This window comes from Petromyzon marinus, chromosome 70 (assembly GCF_048934315.1).
Source record: "Petromyzon marinus isolate PM22_M1 ecotype Great Lakes invasive population chromosome 70, UKy_Petmar_22M1.pri1.0, whole genome shotgun sequence".
Classification (NCBI taxonomy): Eukaryota; Metazoa; Chordata; class Hyperoartia; order Petromyzontiformes; family Petromyzontidae; genus Petromyzon; species Petromyzon marinus.
Window position 1 is genome coordinate 3,781,433 of NC_133736.1, and position 21,996 is coordinate 3,803,428.

Sequence of the window (21,996 nt, forward strand, 5' to 3'; positions counted from 1 at the left end):
TGGTTATTTAAATCACCACACATTAAAACGGGTTCTTTTTATTAAATATACTTTGGTGGTGAGAAAATATTAAATCGTTTCGAGTGCTAGTGGGGGTGGGGGGGGTGGTGTTGAGAGTTTGCGTGAGAAAATAAATATCGAGGTTTTTTTTAAATGGTGTGTGTTAGCGTACTATTTCTTTTCAGAGGAGGCTTTTGTGTGTGCGTGTGTGGCGTTCGTCGGGTCGTGATGCGGCCTCGCCCGGGCTCCATTTAATGCGCGTGACGTCACCGGGACCGGTTTAATTTTTTTTAAAAAAATTCACAATCTGCAACCGAGGGGGTAAATTCGACTTAAAAGAGCGACAGAGAGACACATTCCACCAAAACCGAGGCTCCCCCTTTTAAAAGTTAACGTTTTAATTTCTGTCAACTGGGCCGTTATTTTTTATTTAGAAAAACAAAGGAAACATATTCGGATTCACGTGACCCACCGTCAAGTCACTCACCATTTGACTCTTCACTCACTCAGTCACTCACCATTTCACTCATTCACTCACCATTTCACTAATTTAGTCACTCACCATTTCACTCATTCACTCAGTCACTCACCATCTGACGCATTCACTCACTCAGTCACTCACCATTTCACTCATTCACTCACCATTTCACTCATTCACTCACGCAGTCACTCACCATTTCACTCATTCACTCACCATTTCACTAATTTAGTCACTCACCATTTCACTCATTCACTCACTCAGTCACTCACCATTTGACTCATTCACTCACTCAGTCACTCACCATTTCACTCATTCACTCACCATTTCACTCATTCACTCACGCAGTCACTCACCATTTCACTCATTCACTCACCATTTCACTAATTTAGTCACTCACCATTTCACTCATTCACTCACTCAGTCACTCACCATTTCACTCAGTCACTCACCATTTCACTCATTCACTCACTCAGTCACTCGCCATTTCACTGTCACTCACCATCTCATTCATTCACTCACTCAGTCACCATTTCACTCATTCACTCACCATTTCACTCACCATTTTACTCATTCACTCACCATTTCACTCAGTCACTCACCATTTCACTCATTCACTCACCATTTCACTCATTCACTCACTCAGTCACTCACCATTTCACTCAATCACTCACCATTTCACTCATTCACTCAGTCACTCATCATTTCACTCAGTCACTCACTATTTCACTCATTCACTCACTCAGTCACTCACCATTTCACTCATTCACTCACCATTTCACTCATTCACTCAGTCACCATTTCACTCAGTCACTCACTCAATCACTCACCATTTCACTAATTCACTCACTCAGTCATTCACTTTTTCACTCATTCACTCACCATTTCACTCATTCACTCACTCAGTCACTTACCATTTGACTCATTCACTCACTCAGTCACTCACCATTTCACTCAGTCACTCACCATCTCATTCATTCACTCACTCAGTCACTCACCATTTCACTCATTCACTCACCGTTTCACTCATTCAGTCACTCACCATTTCACTCATTCACTCACTCACCATTTCATTAATTTACTCACTCAGTCACTCACCATTTCACTCAGTCACTCACCATTTCACTCATTCACTCACTCAGTCATTCACCATTTCACTCATTCACTCACTCAGTCACTCAACATTTCACTCATTCACTCACCATTTCACCCATTTAGTCACTCACCATTTCACTCAGTCACTCACCATTTCACTCATTCACTCACCATTTCACTCATTCACTCACTCAGTCACTCACCATTTCACTCATTCACTCACCATTTCACCCATTTAGTCACTCACCATTTCACTCATTCACTCACTCAGTAACTCACCATTTGACTCATTCACTCACTCAGTCACTCACCATTTCACTCAGTCACTCACCATCTCATTCATTCACTCACTCAGTCACTCACCATTTCACTCATTCACTCACCATTTCACTCATTCAGTCACTCACCATTTCACTCACTCACTCACTTACCATTTCATTCACTCACTCAGTCACTCACCGTTTCACTAATTTACTCACTCAGTCACTCACCATTTCACTCATTCACTCATTCAGTCACTCACCATTTCACTCATTCACTCACCATTTCACGCAATCACTCACTATTTCACTCATTCACTCAGTCACTCACCATTTCACTCAGTCATTCACCATCTCATTCATTCACTCACTCAGTCACTCACCATTTCACTCATTCACTCACCATTTCACTCATTCAGTCACTCACCATTTCAATCATTCACTCACTCACCATTTCACTCATTCACTCACTCAGTCACTCACCATTTCACTAATTTACTCACTCAGTCACTCACCATTTCACTCAGTCACTCACCATTTCACTCATTCACTCACTCAGTCACTCACCATTTCACTCATTCACTCACCATTTCACTCATTCACTCACTCAGTCACTCACCATTTCACTCATTCACTCACCATTTCACTCATTTAGTCACTCAACATTTCACTCATTCACTCACTCAGTCACTCACCATTTCACTCAGTCACTCACTCAGTCACTCACCATTTCACTCAGTCACTCACCATCTCATTCATTCCCTCACTCAGTCACTCACCATTTCACTAATTCACTCACCATTTCACTCATTCAGTCACTCACCATTTCACTCATTCACTCACCATTTCACTCATTCACTCACTCAGTCACTCACCATTTCACTAATTTACTCAGTCACTCACCATTTCACTCATTCACTCACCATTTCACTCATTCACTCACCATTTCACGCAATCACTCACTATTTCACTCATTCACTCAGTCACTCACCATTTCACTCATTCACTCACCATTTCACTCATTCACTCACTCAGTCACTCACCATTTCACGCATTCACTCACCATTTCACGCAATCACTCACCATTTCACTCATTCACTCACTCAGTCACTCACCATTTCACTCATTCACTCACCATTTCACTCATTCACTCACTGAGTCACTCACCATTTCACGCATTCACTCACCATTTCACGCAATCACTCACCATTGTACTCATTCACTCACTCAGTCACTCATCATTTCACTCATTCACTCGCCATTTTACTCATTCACTCACCAACCATCTCATTCACTCACAATTTCACTCATTCACTCACCATTTCACTCATTCACTCACTCACCATCTCACTCACTCATTCACTCCCTCATTCACTCACCATCTCACTCATTCACTCACCATTTCACTCATTCACTCACCATTTCACTCATTCACTCACCGACCATCTCACTCATTCACTCACAATGTCACTCATTCACTCACCATCTCACTCACCATCTCACCCACCATCACACCCATTCACTCACCCACCATCCCACTCATTAATTCACCCACCATCTCACTCACCATCTCACTCACCATCTCGCTCACACACCACCTCAACCATTCAATCATCATCTCACTCATTCACTCACCCACCATCTCACTCAACCACTCATACACTTACCCATTATATCACTCACCATCTCACTCACCATCTCGCTCACATACCATCTCACTCACACACCATCTCACTCATTCACTCACCGTCTCACTCATCATCTCACTCACTCGCCATTTCACTCATTCACTCACAATTTCACTCATTCACTCACCATTTCGCTCATTCACTCACGCACCATCTCACTCACTCATTCACTCCCTCATTCACTCACCATCTCACTCATTCACTCACCATTTCACTCATTCACTCACCATTTCACTCATTCACTCACCGACCATCTCACTCACTCATTCACTCACAATGTCACTCATTCACTCACCATATCACTCACCATCTCACTCACCATCTCACCCACCATCACACCCATTCACTCACCCACCATCTCACTCATTAACTCACCCACCATCTCACTCACCATCTCACTCACCATCTCGCTCACACACCATCTCAACCATTCAATCATCATCTCACTCATTAACTCACCCACCATCTCACTCAACCACTCATACACTTAACCATTATCTCACTCACCATCTCACTCACCATCTCGCTCACATACCATCTCACTCACACACCACCTCACTCATTCACTCACCGTCTCACTCATCATCTCACTCAGTCACCATTTCACTCATTCACTCATCATATCACTCATTCACTCACCATTTCACTCATTCACTCACATTCTCGCTCATCATTTCAATCATTCACCGTCTCATTCACCATCTCATTCAATCACCATTTCACTCATTCACTCACCATCTCACTCACCCGTCATCTCACTCATTCACTCACCCACCATCTCACTCAACCACTCATACACTTACCCATTATCTCACTCACCATCTCACCATCTCGCTCACACACCATCTCACTCACACACTATCTCACTCATTCACTCATCATCTCACTCATCATCTCACTCAGTCACCATTTCACTCATTCACTCATCATCTCATTCACTCACCATCTCACTCATTCACTCACCATCTCAATCATTCACCGTCTCACTCACCATCTCATTCAATCACCATTTCTCTCATTCACTCACCATCTCACTCACCCGTCATCTCACTGATTCACTCACCCACCATCTCACCATCTAACTCACCATCTCAACATATCGCTCACTCACCATTTCACTCATTGACCCATCATCTCACTCATTCACTCACCCACCATCTCATTTATTAACTCACCCACCAACTCACTCAACCACTCATTCACTCACCCCCACCATTTCACTCACCATCTCATTCCCTATCTCGCTCACTCACCATCTCACTCATTCACTCACCATCTCATTCACTCACCATCTCACTCATTCACTCACCGTCTCATCTCATTTAATCACCATTTCACTCACCATCTCACTCACGCTTCATCTCACCCATTCACTCACCCACCATCTCACTCTACTCATTTACTCACCCACCATCTCACTCATTCACTCACCCACCATCTTACTCATTCACTCACCCACCATCTCATCCAACCACCCATTCACTCACCCACCATCTCATTCAACCACTCATTCACCCACCATCTCACTCATTCACGCACCCCCCATCTCACTCAACCATTCATTCACTCACCCACCATCTCACTCTACTCATTCACTCACCCACCATCTTACTCATTCACGCACCCACCATCTCATTCAACCACTCATTCACCCACCATCTCACTCATTCACTCACCCACCATCTCAACTCAACCATTCATTCACTCAACCCACCATCTCATTCAACTGTGCGCCCGATAACGCATCTAGCAATTCGTCCATACGAGGGAGGGGATATGCATCCACCACCGATATCTTATTTAACTTGCAGAAATCAATGCAAAATCTTAAGTTCCCATCACGTGTTTTTTCGATAGGACTATGGGCGCTCCCCACGGGGTATTGGACGGGGAAATAACATCAGCTGCCAGCATCTCATCCACAGCCTGGCGTACCTGTTCCTTCTCCGCTGGGTTAAGTCTCTGGGAATTAATCCGAATTGGGGGCGAGTCGCCCGCATTGACATGATGGCGGAGGAGAGGGAGTGCGCCCAATATGAAATTTGCTGGCGCTGAAGGCGTCGGAAAAAATCGTACACAGGAGCCGGCGCAGCTGAGCCTGCTGAGCCTCTGTCAGCGCCGGGGTTCTCGGAGCGCAAAGATCCCAGCCATGCGGAATCCGGCTCATCAGCTCCAGCAACGCTTCCCGCGAACCCAGGGGCTGCCTCCGCGTGAAAACACCGGACCACCGGGGCATGCGACAGGACAGTGCCCGGCTGAATCACGGCCAGCGCATGCCCCCCCCGCATTAAGCACTTGTAGGAACGGCATCGGCTCGGCGGACATAATAGTCGTGGCCACCGGCAGGGTAAGGAGATCGCGACACGGGGGCTAGAAGTGTTTGGCAGGATCCACTCCTCCGGGCCCCGGTGAAGGCAACACTCTTTGCGCAAATCGTGGCCGTACGAACATTTGAGAACCCGGAGGCACTTTTAACGGTTTGGCCCGCCATCGCATGACTGACAGCATTCAGCGACGGCTGTCGACCAGGGGAGTTCAGAGGCAGCCAGCAACCGCTGTCCCATTGGTAATTCAATATGCCCCGGGTCGATGGGAATGTTCGAGGGGGATCCTGCCTAGAAAAGCGGCGCCCGGCAAAACAGGGCACGGCCAACGTCCGTGAAACCAACATCTGTTCTTACAAAACAGATTTCCCCCCATTTGTGCAGAGGCCAACATCTGACCCATTATGCCCAGACCCCGCCCCCCCCGGTAGCTGCCACACAAGCGCTCTCCACGGGGGATAAGAGGGTCGGGCGACGAAGGCAACGTACGAAACACAGCCTCGGAGACCACAGTCGCAACGGCCCCCGTGTCCATCAACAGGCGAACCTGGATCGCCGGGATCAACCCCGCAACTGTTGAGGAACCCGCCGCGGCGCTCGCAGCGCGATGAGCCAGTGCTTTCCGCGGCTCGACGCCGCGCGGCCAACACGCTAACGACCCCGTGCCTCGTTTCCGGGGTCGCGACGGGATGAGACTCGCGCGGGATGAGTCCGAGCGCGACCTGTGCCAGATGGATGATGGGACGCAAGCGGCCGCGTGTCTGATGCGTCCGGACCCGCCCGCAGACTGCGGGAGGAGGAGGCGTTGAAGCCGGAGGCGGCAGTCGACGGCGATGCGGCCCGGGCAGCCGCGCCCGCAGCAGGTACGGTAAGGACGCCCAGGCGGCTGGCTCAGCCTGCGGCGCCGCTCCCGTGCCGATGGGCTCGGGCCAGCGCTCCTTCCCTCCGTCCCCCGGGCGAAGGAGGCGCACGTCCCTGCTCGTCCACGGCCGGCTCCGTTGCGCCGGCCGCCGCCGCCGCCGCCGCCGCCGCCGCCGCCGCCGGCCAGGCGTTAAGGCCGAGGTGCGCTCGGGTGCTGCGGGCCGCCCGCAGAGAAGTCAGCCTCCCTCCGGCACTGGCGGGGGTGACCCCCAACTCCCGAGCCAAGGGGAGAAGCCGCTCCGAGGCGAGGGAATCCAAGGCGACTCCGTCCGTGCGAGGTGAAAGCCGGGTGCGCCAAGGCGAGGAGAGCACTGCGATGGGCCAGCGGAGTCTCGCTCTCGTCACCCTGTCGCCGCAGCCTGAATCTTCTCTGGACTTTAGGCGGGGGTTGGGGAGCAAAAATTAGCGGCCGTCTCGGTGTAGGGAGGCACGCGCGGGGTGGGGGGGGGGGGGGGAGGGTCGCTCTGCCCGACTCGGGGATGGCGAAAAAAGGCGGCTGTACGAGTTGTCGCCGAGGGCCGTAGGAAGGGCTTGGAGCGCCTCCTGGGATGTAGGCGGCCTCGGATCGACGACGAAAATCCCTCCGATCCCCTCGCGCAGCGGCGAGCTGACGCACCGGCGGCAGCCGGCGGAACCTGGGAACGACTTCCACCTTGGAAGCCGGCGGCTGCTCCTGCGGCGTGGGCCGGTCGCCCCGAAACGGCGGACGAGTGGAGCACGGCGGCTGCAGCCCCCGAAATGGCGAGAAGGTCCAGCGCTCCAGTCGTGACGGCGGCAGGAAGCGCGTCTTGGCGTCCAGTGGAAGTCTCAGCAGTTTGTCGGCTCAAAAAGATGAGCGGCGGCCGACGGCAACATCCCCAGGTGACCGGCGATGCCCAGCCAGCTCGGCGGAAAGAGGTGGCTGGGCAGGACTCGCCACGCACTCCCGGGCCGACTGAAGCACGTCGTCGGAACGGGCGCTCGGAGCTCCGGCAAACCGGGGCCGTTGGAGGGACGACGTCTTGCTCGGCGTCGGCGTCATCGGACGACGCAGCAGGTGGGTTTTTACGTTTCATCGCCGACTCGGGAGATGACGGCGACGGTTCGTTGGCACTTCCAACACCAGATGTAGCGTCTTCAGAAATTACTCACACCAACACGTAACAAGTCACCTGCTTACACTTTATTCACCTGTTCTTGCACCCAGTGTATAGGCACTCCTATAACTATCTGTACGGTCACATCTACTTAACTTCTCCCCGCTCTTATCTGCTCTGCACCTCACTTATTCTGCACTCGGCAGCTTTGCTCTCAGCGACTCCGCACTCAGCGTCTTCACAGAAGGGCGTCTTCACACACAGCGTCTTCACACACAGCGTCTCCACACACAGCGTCTTCACACACAGCGTCTTCACACTCAGTGTCTTCACACACAGCGTCTACACACACAGCGTCTCCTCACTCAGCGTCTCCACACACAGCGTCTTCACACTCAGCGTCTTCACACTCAGTGTCTTCACACACAGCGTCTCCACACACAGCGTCTCCACACACAGCGTCTTCACACTCAGTGTCTTCACACACAGCGTCTCCACACACAGCGTCTCCACACACAGCGTCTTCACACTCAGCGTCTCCACACTCAGCGTCTACACACTCAGTGTCTTCACACACAGCGTCTCCACACACAGCGTCTTCACACTCAGCGTCTCCACACTCAGCGTCTACACACTCAGTGTCTTCGCACTCAGCACACAGCAACTCCACACACAGCGACTTCACACTCAGCGTCTCCACACACAGCGTCTCCACACACAGCGTCTTCACACTCAGCGTCTTCACACACAGCGTCTCCACACACAGCGTCTACACACTCAGCGTCTCCACACACAGCGTCTTCACACTCAGCGTCTCCACACACAGCTTCTCCACGCACAGCGTCTTCACACACAGCGTCTCCACACACAGCGTCTTCACATTCAGCGACTCCACACACAGCGTCTTCACACACAGCGTCTTCACACACAGCGTCTTCACATTCAGCGTCTCCACACACAGCGTCTCCACACACAGCGTCTTCACACTCAGCGTCTTCACACACAGCGTCTCCACACACAGCGTCTACACACTCAGCGTCTCCACACACAGCGTCTTCACACTCAGCGTCTCCACACACAGCTTCTCCACGCACAGCGTCTTCACACACAGCGTCTCCACACACAGCGTCTTCACATTCAGCGACTCCACACACAGCGTCTTCACACACAGCGTCTTCACACACAGCGTCTTCACATTCAGCGACTCCACACACAGCGTCTTCACACACAGCGTCTTCACACACAGCGTCTTCACACTCAGCGTCACCACACACAGCGTCTTCACACTCAGCGTCTTCACACACGGCGTCTTCACACACAGCGTCTTCACACTCAGCGTCACCACACACAGCGTCTCCACACACAGCGTCACCACACACAGCGTCTTCACACACAGCCTCTCCACACACAGCGTCTTCACACACAGCGTCTTCACACTCAGTGTCTTCACACACAGCGTCTCCACACACAGCGTCTTCACACACAGCGTCTTCACACACAGCGTCTCCACACACAGCGTCTCCACACACAGCGTCTCCACACACAGCGTCTCCACACACAGCGTCTCCACACACAGCGTCTCCACACACAGCGTCTTCACACACAGCGTCTTCACACACAGCGTCTCGACACACAGCGTCTCCACACACAGTGTCTTCACACACAGCGTCTTCACACACAGTGTCTTCACACTCAGCGTCTCCACACACAGCGTCTTCACACACAGCGTCTCCACACACAGCGTCTCCACACACAGCGTCTCCACACACAGCGTCTCCACACACAGCGTCTCCACACACAGCGTCTTCACACACAGCGTCTTCACACACAGCGTCTCGACACACAGCGTCTCCACACACAGTGTCTTCACACACAGCGTCTTCACACACAGTGTCTTCACACTCAGCGTCTCCACACATAGCGTCTTCACACACAGCGTCTCCACACAAAGCGTCTTCACACAAAGCGTATTCACACACAGCGTCTTCACACACAGCGTCTCCACACACAGCGTCTTCACACTCAGCGTCTTCACACACAGCGTCTTCACACACAGCGTCTTCACACACAGCGTCTTCACACACAGCGTCTTCACACTCAGCGTCTCCACACACAGCGTCTTCACACACAGTGTCTTCACACACAGCGTCTTCACACACAGCGTCTCCACACAAAGCGTCTTCACACAAATCGTATTCACACACAGCGTCTTCACACACAGCGTCTTCACACTCAGCGTCTTCACACACAGCGTCTTCACACACAGCGTCTCCACACACAGCGTCTTCACACACAGCGTCTTCACACACAGCGTCTCCACACACAGCGTCTTCACACACAGCGTCTTCACACTCAGCGTCTTCACACTCAGCGTCTTCACACTCAGCGTCTCCACACTCAGCGACTCCCCATCTCCTCCGCTGCCCTTCGCTGGCAACGGCGTGAGTGGCCGCGGCGAGACATCTTCAGTCACGGCAGATCTCCCGCCTACTTCAGCAGTTTGTTCTTGCTGTGGTTGTCCCACCTGATGACGATTGCTTGTGTTGCGATCGAAACGTCGTGATCTAATAGTTATCTACCTACGTGACTTTACCGAAAGAATCAAAGAGAACAGTGTAGCACCTGTTCGACCTCGTTTGCACCCGCTTCTCCCCTTAGTAACTGGCGGCTTCTCTGTGCATACATCATGTTGCAACACACGCAACTGTTTGCCCTCAATTGCCCTCGGTCAACTGTGCGCTCCGCATATTTCACTCCTCTACACTAGTAACGAATTGTAAATGGACTAGTGGGTTTAACTCTCCAACACACAGCAACCGGTTAGTGCTGTACTAGTAACGAATTGTGAATGTTGTAGTGGGTTTAACTCTCCAACACACAGCAACCGGTTAGTGCTGTACTAGTAACGAATTGTAAATGTAGTAGTGGGTTTAACTCTCCAACACACAGCAACCGGTTAGTGCTGTACTTGGTAACGAATTGTAAATGTAGTAGTGGGTTTAACTCTCCAACACACAGCAACCGGTTAGTGCTGTACTAGTAACGAATTGTGAATGTAGTAGTGGGTTTAACTCTCCAACACACAGCAAGCGGTTAGTGCCGTACTAGTAACGAATTGTGAATGTTGTAGTGGGTTTAACTCTCCAACACACAGTAACCGGTTAGTGCCATACTAGTAACGAATTGTAAATGTAGTAGTGGGTTTAACTCTCCAACACACAGCAACCCGTTAGTGCCGTACTAGTAACGAATTGTGAATGTTGTAGTGGGTTTAACTCTCCAAAACACAGCAACCGGTTAGTGCCGTACTAGTAACGAATTGTAAATGTTGTAGTGGGTTTAACTCTCCAAAACACAGCAACCGGTTAGTGCCGTACTAGTAACGAATTGTAAATGTTGTAGTGGGTTTAACTCTCCAACACGCAGCAACCGGTTAGTGCTGTACTAGTAACGAATTGTAAATGTTGGAGTGGGTTTAACTCTCCAACACAGCAACCGGTTAGTGCTGTACTAGTAACGAATTGTAAATGTAGTAGTGGGTTTAACTCTCCAACACACAGCAACCGGTTAGTGCCGTACTAGTAACGAATTGTGAATGTTGTAGTGGGTTTAACTCTCCAACACACAGCAACCGGTTAGTGCCGTACTAGTGTCGTGCCGGCCCTACAGAGGCACGGCGTACGGTGCAACGACATCCCTAGAGGGACCGGCTGAGCACCGATGGATGGCGCCGGATAGCACCACGCTTGGCGCGCAGTGCCAACCCCTACAGGACAGGTTGCGGGAGTGCCGTCCGTAGGAATGGGGTTACCAAAGGCCATGGCACTCGAGAGGACACGTGACCGGCTAAGTCTACAAAGGGGCCCCAAGTGGGGGGCTAGGGGTGGTCACGTGGTTAGCGTCCAGATCCCGCCCGAGGATTCTGGAAGGTTCCCCAGGGGGACAGTCGATAAATGACGTCACGCGATTTTGGACGATTTTTGCCCCCCCCCCTCCACCCACTTCGTCACACGGCGTCACGAAAAGTCAGACCGCCCCCCCCCTCAAATATGACGTCACAAAGCTCTGCCCCCGCCCCCTCCCCCACAAATAAAACATGCTTACAAATCGCTTTAAACTATTAGTCATTGTAGGTGCGTATTTAATGTGGCGCTGCAACTCTGATGTTGTAGGAGAAAACATTTATTTAAAAAAAGTCGATTAAATTAAGCGGAAAATTTGAAATTGTTCTTGCTGTGGTTTTCACACCTGATGATGATTGCTTGTGTTGCAGTCGAAACGTCGTGAGAATTTTATCGTTTTATATTTTTTATTATTTTATTGTTTCTCTTCTACGTGGTGACTTTACCGAAAGAACCAAGAATATAATATTATTTTTAATTATTTTATTGTTTCCCTTCTACGTGGTGGTGACTACCGAAAGAACGAAGAATATAATATTATTATTTTTAATTATTATTTTATTTTTCCCTTCTACGTGGTGACTTTACCGAAAGAACCAAGAATATAATATTATTATTTTTAATTATTATTTTATTGTTTCCCTTCTACGTGGTGACTTTACCGAAAGAACCAATAACATAATATTATTATTTTTCATTATTTTATTGTTTCCCTTCTACGTGGTGGTGACTTTACCGAAAGAACCAAGAATATAATATTATTTTAATTATTATTTTATTGTTTCCCTTCTACGTGGTGGTGACTTTACCGAAATAACCAAGAATATAATATTATTATTTTAATTATTATTTTATTGTTTCCCTTCTACGTGGTGACTTTACCGAAAGAGCCAATCACATGACACAACAACATTTATATATTTACGCGATTTAACCCCCCCCCAAAAAACCCCACTCGCTGCAGTATAAACACGTGCGCTCTGTAGAAGGGCCATTGCCCCGAAACGTCTACCGACATTGCGCAATGCTGACACACCGCTGTGAACGCACGGGGCGGGGTTCAGCGTCGTGACGATCGCCGTGCGTCGTGACGTCACCGCGTCGCCCCGCGCGGCGTGACGTCGACAACGCACGACGACGTCACGCTTCGAATCGGTCTTTTGTTCCTTTCTCGCAACCACGCGATGACGTCACGCCGCTGCGCGGGTTTTCGTTCCCATCTCGAAACTTTCGTGACGCCACGCGCAGTGACGTCATTCCGCAAACAGCACCGATTCTCCACGCGACGTTCGGCGTCATCGCAACCGCGGTGACGTCACGCTAAACAACCCGTTTTCTCGAAGTGGCGTGACGTCGCCACGCTCAGGTTTGCCAATGACGTCACGCCACAATCTGGGCGTCGGATGGGATCGTCACCACGCGTATGACGTCATCAACACTCACACGGTGACGTCAAAACCAAGATTCCCTTTTCGCCTTCTCGACGCCGTCGTACCACCTCGCGGCGTGACGTCACCCTCGCACACCGAACGCGGTGACGTCATTCCGCAAAGAACAAGAGTCTCACGCGTCGTGACGTCACGCGTTTAAGCGCAGGCTGACGTCACGCACAAAATCCGCCTCCGCGCCTTCCGTCACCACGCCTCCGGTTGTGCGAGTGTGACGTCACGCCGCAATCTTAGCGTCGTACGGGATCGTCACCTAAGTGGCGGTGACGTCACCACGGCGCTTGTGTACCAGGCTAGGTGCACGTTTGAGGCCACGATTGTCACGGGGCAGACCCAGCAGGTGCCACGGGTCGACCGACTGAGACGAGTGGCCGATGCACCACCTGTGCCCCCTGCTGTGCCAGGCTAGGTGCACCAGGAGGTCACGGGGCAGACCCAGCAGGTGCCACGGGTCGACCGACTGAAATGAGTGGCTGATGCACCACCTGTGCCCCCTGCTGTGCCAGGCTAGGTGCACCAGGAGGTCACGGGGCAGACCCAGCAGGTGCCACGGGTCGACCGACTGAGACGAGTGGCCGATGCACCACCAGCTGTGATCCCCTACTGTGCCAAGGGATCGTCCATAAATGACGTCACGCACCTAGGAGGGGGGGGGGTCAGACATTTGTGACGATGTGTGACGATGGGGGGGAGGGGTGAGAAATGTGACGTCAAGTGCTGTTAGCGAGCAGCGCCTATGAAGGCTACCGGCGCTGTGGCACACGAGGGGGTGGGTGGCCAGCACCACGCCCGGCCGCCTTTGTCTCTCCCCCAGTGGCGATGTTTGCTACACACCGCACCAGGTTACTCATTTGAGGCCGAGTCGACCTAGGGGAGGAGACTCAGGACCGGTTCGAGATAATCGTTGGCCGTGAGCGGGAATCGAACTCGGATGGCCCGGTTCGTAGCGCTAACCGCTGCACCACCGCTCCCCACGTGGTTGCACACACACGCGCGCGGTGACGTCACGCCACAATCCGCCTTCCCCGTTCCCGCCAAACGGTGTGACGTCATCAATCGCCGATGATGCCACCGCGGCCGCCCTCTCTCTAGCGTCGGCACGGCCGCGCCCTGACGTCACCGCGCACGGCGGACGTGCGGTCCGCCGTAAGCGCCGACGTCATGACGCACCGTTAACTCCTCCTTCTATCCAACTCCGCCCCCCTCTCTAACCCCGCCCCTCTCCCTCTAACCCCGCCCTTCCCACTCCCTCCCTTTAACCCCGCCTCCCTTTCTCTCTAACCCCGCCCCTTCCGGCCCCTAACCCCGACCCTACCTCTCTCTAACCCCACCCCTTCCTCTCTCTTTCACCCCGCCCCTCCCCTCTCTCTAACCCCTCCCCTTTCCGCCTCTTCCTCTCTCTAACCCCGCCCCTTCCTCTCTCTAACCCCGCCCCTCCCTCTCTCTAACCCCGCCCCCTCCCTCCCTCTCACTCACCTCGCCCCTCCCCCTCTCTCCCTCTCTCCTTTCCCCCTCCGCCGCCATCGCCGCCGCCTCGTCGTCGTCTCCCCTCAGAATGGTGAGGCACAAACTCCCGCGCGACAAATCCATCGCCATCCGCCTCCATCGCCGCGTTTAATCGCGACCGGGACACCTCCCGAGTTCGCCCATTGGGGATTCATGTTGCGATGTCGTCGCTTTTTATCGTCTTTATTTCTTAATTGAAACAAAATTTAGGGGAGATAAAAAAAATCTCCCGCCGCCACTCACCCCCCCGCCATTGCCCAGCGGTTGAAGCCTTTCCTCGTAGGCCGCCGTTGCGGTAAAAGTCGCGGCCTGGCTGAGGAGATTTAACGTTGGCTGCCTTCATCTTGTCGCTCATCACCACCACCATCACCACCGCGCGTCGATTCGTTGCTCTGTCCACTGCACGACAACGACGATCTCGCTTCCGAAACGAACCGGCACATTTTGTTTTTGACTTGGAACACGGCGGTCCCTCACCACGAGCACCCCAGCGGTGGACGGAGCCCCTCACCTCGCACTCACCTCGCCCTCACCTCGCACTCACCACGACCTCACCTCGCACTCACCTCGCACTCACCTCGCCCTCACCTCGCACTCACCACGACCTCACCTCGCACTCACCTCGCCCTCACCTCGCACTCACCACGACCTCACCACGCTCTCACCTCGCCCTCACCTCGCCCTCACCTCGCACTCACCTCGCACTCACCCTCACCTCGACAACACCACAACCTCACCTCGCCCTCACCTCGCCCTCACCTCCCCTCACCTCGCCCTCACCACGACCTCACCACGACCAGTCCAGCGGTGGACGGAGCCCCTCACCTCGCACTCACCACGACCTCACCTCGCACTCACCACAACCTCACCACGACCTCACCTCGCCCACTCCAGCAGTGGACTGGGTACTGTCTCACACACGGCGTGACTACAGTGGACTGTGCACTGTCTCACAACACGTCACGACTACAGTGGACTGGGCACTGTCTCACAACACGTCACGACTACAGTGGACTGTGCACTGTCTCGCAACACGTCACGACTACAGTGGACTGTGCACTGTCTCACAAAACGTCACGACTACAGTGGACTGTGCACTGTCTCGCAACACGTCACGACTACAGTGGACTGGGCACTGTCTCACACGCGTCACCACTACAGTGGACTGGGCACTGTCTCACAACACGTCACGACTACAGTGGACTGTGCACTGTCTCACAACACGTCACGACTACAGTGGACTGCGCACTGTCTCACAACACGTCACGACTACAGTGGACTGGGCACTGTCTCACACGTCACGACTACAGTGGACTGTGCACTGTCTCACAACACGTCACCACTACAGTGGACTGGGCACTGTCTCACAACACGTCACCACTACAGTGGACTGGGCACTGTCTCACACGTCACCACTACAGTGGACTGGGCACTGTCTCACAACACGTCACGACTACAGTGGACTGGGCACTGTCTCACAACACGTCACGACTACAGTGGACTGGGCACTGTCTCACAACACGTCACGACTAAAGTGGACTGGACACTGTCTCACACACGTCACGACTACAGTGGACTGGGCACTGTCTCACACGTCACGACTACAGTAGACTGGGCACTGTCTCTAATAGCGAGATGATGGGTGGTGGTGGATTTCCGCTGAGCAACGTGTGAGGGTGATTTGTGAAGGGGGGTCTATGCTCTCTCGAGGCCCGTGGTTCGAAACGTCGCCTGTGAATTGGTCGATTCAGTGACCGCCGCTCGTGTGCGACTTGTCAAAAAGTATTTTGACCCGAGGCATACTACACACGCGTGGTGCTTCAAAAAAACGTTAACACTTACAGGGGACTATCGCTTTTAATGATAAAGCAATTGTAAGACGATAACAAACGTGACGTTTAATAGCTTCAAAGATTCTCCCCTGCTTGTTCTCGCCAGCGTTGTCAACATTAGCGCGCCTGGAATCTTCCCCAGGTGGTCTCTGGAGGCCCAACATTTATCGTGGGGGTGCTGTTTTTGAAGTTATCTCAGCGGAAGTGTTAACATTTTTTTGAAGCACTCTGTACGTAGTGTATAGTGTGTAGTACAGGGAAAAATAAGTGTCAGCCGACCGGTGACGATTATCCGAACCGGTCCCTGGGCCTCCTCCCCTAGGTCGACTCGGCCTCAAATGAGTACCCGCTGCTGCTGCGGCGGCGGCGTTGCGTGGTAAACGTCGCCCGCCGGGGAGACAAAGGCGGCCGGGCGTGGTCGCTGAGCCACCCGCCGTGTGCCGGTGCTCGTCTGCGGCGCAGTCACCAGCAGCAGTCGCACCCAAGCCGTGTGTCAAGGCTGCGTGGGGGGGTCATTTGTGTGCTCTTGTGTCGCGTAGAGCTCGCACAAGACGTTCAAGATCAAGCGCTTCCTGGCGAAGAAGCAGAAGCAGAATCGGCCGATCCCCCAGTGGATCCGCATGAAGACTGGGAACACGATCCGGTGACTCCTCTTACACTACCCTGTGTACACTACCCTATACACTACAGCACTATACACTACAGCACTATACACTACCCTATACACAACATCACTATACACTACCCTATACACTACATCACTTTACACTACCCTATACACTACCCTATACACTACATCACTATACACTACATCACTGTAGACTACCCTATACACTACCCTATACACTACAGCTCTATACACTACCCTATACACTACAGCACTATACACTACATCACTATACACTACCCTATACACTACATCACTTTACACTACCTTATACACTACATCACTTTACACTACCCTATACACTACCCTATACACTACATCACTATACACTACCCTATACACTACATCACTTTACACTACCCTATACACTACCCTATACACTACATCACTATACACTACATCACTATAGACTACACTATACACTACCCTATACACTACAGCTCTATACACTACCCTATACAATACAGCACTATACACTACATCACTATACACTACCCTATACACTACATCACTTTACACTACCCTATACACTACATCACTTTACACTACCCTATACACTACGTCACTTTACACTACCCTATACACTACAGCACTATACACTACCCTATACACTACAGCTCTATACACTACCCTATACACTACAGCACTATACACTACATCACTATACACTACCCTATACACTACATCACTTTACACTACCCTATACACTACCCTCTACACTACAGCTCTATACACTACCCTATACACTACCCTATACACTACATCACTATACACTACCCTATACACTACCCTATACACTTCATCACTTTACACTACCCTATACACTACATCACTTTACGCTACCCTATACACTACCCTATACACTACATCACTTTACACTACCCTATACACTACCTTATACACTACACTTTAGACTACCCTATACACTACATTACTATACACTACCCTATATACTACCCTATACACTACATCACTGTACACTACCCTAGACGAGAGAGGCACGCAAACAGGCATCGTCAGGGTCGGGATCGAACCCACGACCTCCTGTATCCTAGGCGAGGTAGTCAACATCTCCTAGCTACCGTGATGATGATGAGAGAGACGCAAACTCCAAATATACAGCAGCAGGCATCGTCAGGGTCAAATCGAACCCACGACCTCCTGCGTACCAGGCGGTGTAGTCAACATCTCATAGCCACCGTGATGATGATGAGAGAGACGCAGACTCCAAATAAACAGCGGCAGGCATCGTCAGGGTCGGGATCGCACCCACGACATCCTGTAGACCAGGCGAGGTAGTCAACATCTCACAGCCACCGTGATGATGATGATGAGAGACGCAGACTCCAAATATACAGCAGCAGGCATCATCAGGGTCGGGATCGCACCCACGACCTCCTGTATACCAGGCGAGGTAGTCAACATCTCACAGCCACTGTGATGATGATGATGAGGGAGACGCAGACTCCAAATAAACAGCGGCAGACATCCACAGGGTAGGGATCGGACCCACGACAACCTGTGTACCAGGCGAGGTAGTCAACATCTCACAGCCACCGTGATGATGATGATGAGAGACGCAGACTCCAAATAAACAGCGGCAGGCATCGTCAGGGTCGGGATCGCACCCACGACATCCTGTAGACCAGGCGAGGTAGTCAACATCTCACAGCCACCGTGATGATGATGATGAGAGACGCAGACTCCAAATAAACAGCGGCAGACATCCACAGGGTCGGGATCGCACCCACGACATCCTGTAGACCAGGCGAGGTAGTCAACATCTCACAGCCACTGTGATGATGATGAGAGAGACGCAGACTCCAAATAAACAGCGGCAGACATCCACAGGGTCGGGATCGCACCCACGACCTCCTGTGTACCAGGCGAGGTAGTCAACATCTCACAGCCACCGTGATGATGGTGAGAGAGACGCAGACTCCAAATAAACAGCGGCAGGCATCGTCAGGGTCGGGATCGCACCCACGACATCATGTAGACCAGGCGAGGTAGTTAACGTCTCCTAGCCACCGTGATGATGGTGAGAGACGCAGACTCCAAATAAACAGCGGCAGACATCCACAGGGTCGGGATCGCACCCACGACATCCTGTAGACCAGGCGAGGTAGTCAACATCTCACAGCCACTGTGATGATGATGAGAGAGACGCAGACTCCAAATAAACAGCGGCAGGCATCGTCAGGGTCGGGATCGCACCCACGACCTCCTGTGTACCAGGCGAGGTAGTCAACGTCTCACAGCCACCGTGATGATGATGATGAGAGACGCAGACTCCAAATATACAGCGGCAGACATCCACAGGGTCGGGATCGCACCCACGACCTCCTGTGTACCAGGCGAGGTAGTCAACATCTCACAGCTACCGTGATGATGATGATGAGGGAGACGCAGACGCCAAATATACAGCGGCAGACATCCACAGGGTCGGGATCGCACCCACGACCTCCTGTGTACCAGGCGAGGTAGTCAACATCTCGGCGGGACGCAATTACGGCGTCGGTCTGACCCCGATCACCGCGCCGCCATTATTCCCGCCCACATCAATGCCGCCGCGTGACTCCCACGCCTCCCCCATCTCCCACGCACCTCGTCGCACGCCCCAACGAGGTGCCGGGAGATACGGACACAGCCTTGCATCGTCGCTACCGTTGTTTGGCAATCGTCGTGCGTGTGTAAGTGTGTGTGTGCGTGTGTGTGTGTGCGTGCGTGCGTGTGTGAGTGTGCGTGCGTGTGTGTGTGCGTGCGTGTGTAAGTGTGTGTGTGCGTGTGTAAGTGTGTGTGTGCGTGCGTGTGCGTGTGTGCGTGCATGTATCTTGGAACTTCTGTGGCACCGTACGTAGCCGACCGTGTGACCGTGTGAATCGATAACAAACTAAAGACAACAACAAGAAGTAGTTCTAAAGAAATGAGTTTGTCAGCCTAGACGCTGATGATTTAAAAGTGCAGCATAGCTCCCTAGTGGCTTCATAATATCGACAGGAAGAGCGTTCCAGACGGCCGCAGAAGCAGCGCTTCTGAAAGCGCCGCACGGCGATGATGCGGTGACCACCGTCTTGGTTTGACGGTTAGCGATAAGCAGCCGCTGCGAAGATGACGGGAGTTTGCGTGGTGATGGTTTACGCTTGTGCCAGGCTATGTGCACTTATAAGGCCACGTGAGGGACAGACCCAGGTGCCATTGGTTGAGGCACACACACGACCCTCGCACAGACACACGACCCTCGCACAGACACACACGACCCTCACACACGACCCTCACACACACACACACCCCTCACACACACGACCCTCATACACACACACACGACCCTCACACACGACCCTCACACACGACCCTCACACACACGACCCTCACACAACCCACGCCCCTCGCACACACACACTTGAGCCTCGCACACACGACCCTCGCACAGACACACACCCCTCACACACACGTGAGCCTCGCACACGACACACGACCCTCGCACAGACACACACCCCTCGCACACACGACCCTCACACACACGACCCTCACACACACACGACCCTCGCACAGACACACGGCCCTCACACACACACACGACCCTCGCACACACACACACGACCCTCGCACAGACACGTGAGCCTCGCACACACGCCCCTCACACATGACACACGACCCTCACACACGACACACGACCCTCACACACACACGCTCCTCACACACACACACGCCCCTCACACACATGACACGCCCCTCACACACGACACACGACCCTCACACACACGACACACGACCCTCACACACGACACACGACCCTCGCACACACACACGACCCACACACACGACACACGCCCCTCACACACACACGTGACCCTCACACGTGACCCTCACACACGACACACGACCCTCACACGACACACGCCCCTCACACCCGCCCCTCACACCCGCCCTCCGTCTCTCCCGCCCCTCACCCAAGGTACAACTCCAAGAGGAGGCACTGGAGGCGCACCAAGCTGGGCCTGTGAGGAGGAGGAGGAGGGGCCTCCATGGAGGAGGGGGGGTGGGGGTGGAGAGGCGGTGGACTCAACATCCGCAGGGAATCGCAGACAGACCGCAGCGGCGACCTCGCCCCACCACTCCTCGCCCCCGCACATGGTCGTCCGCTCGCCCACCCCCACCCCAATGCCAAGCCCAGGGCTGTCGAGCTTTTGAAATAAACCCTGATTGAGACGCAACGCTGCCTCCCCCAAGACTCGCCTTACTTTCCCGTCTTCCTTGGGCCGCGGCGATTTCTCCAAAACTTCCTTTCGACGGCTCTCTCTCTCCCTCTCTCTCGTGTTGTTCGGAACGCGCGTTCGGAGCGCGAGTGGAGTGGTTCAGCGTTACGAACCCCACCTCCGCCCCCCGGCGACCAGAGTTCGATTCCCGCTCGCGGCTGACACCCGTGTCGATTCTCAGAACCGGTCTGCTTCGTGGAGCGATTTCCCCAACTTTCGAAGATGTCTCTCCGGTTGCGAGCCGGTGGTCGGGACGAGGCCGAGAAAGAGTTCTCGCACTCGGCGTGGTGGTTGCAAGGCTATTAATCATGGAGGCGGCGGGGAAGTGCCTTGCCGCTTTGTTAAGCGCGTCTCTTGTGTGTGTGTGTCAGTGTGAATGTGTTACGGATGCGTGACGCCGTGCGGAAGCTACCTGGTCTTGTCGCTCCGCACTAAGCTTCAGGTTTTCTCGGCCACGGTCATTCCCTCCCTTTCTCTACGCTTGCGAAACGTGGACCCCCCTAATGGAACATCTTCGCCGGTTAGAAACATTTATGCTGG

General features: G+C 52.9%; 1 protein-coding gene across 1 annotated transcript; it reads left to right on the forward strand.

The window, feature by feature from the left end:
* Window positions 1-14,630: 14,630 nt before the first annotated feature.
* Window positions 14,631-21,414, forward strand: LOC116957203 (large ribosomal subunit protein eL39). Its single transcript, XM_032979217.2, has 3 exons — window positions 14,631-14,750; window positions 17,070-17,173; window positions 21,156-21,414. The coding sequence occupies exons 1-3, from the start codon at window positions 14,748-14,750 to the stop codon at window positions 21,202-21,204; spliced, it is 156 nt and encodes a 51-aa protein (XP_032835108.1). The 5' UTR covers window positions 14,631-14,747; the 3' UTR covers window positions 21,205-21,414.
* The last annotated feature ends 582 nt before the right edge of the window (window positions 21,415-21,996 follow it).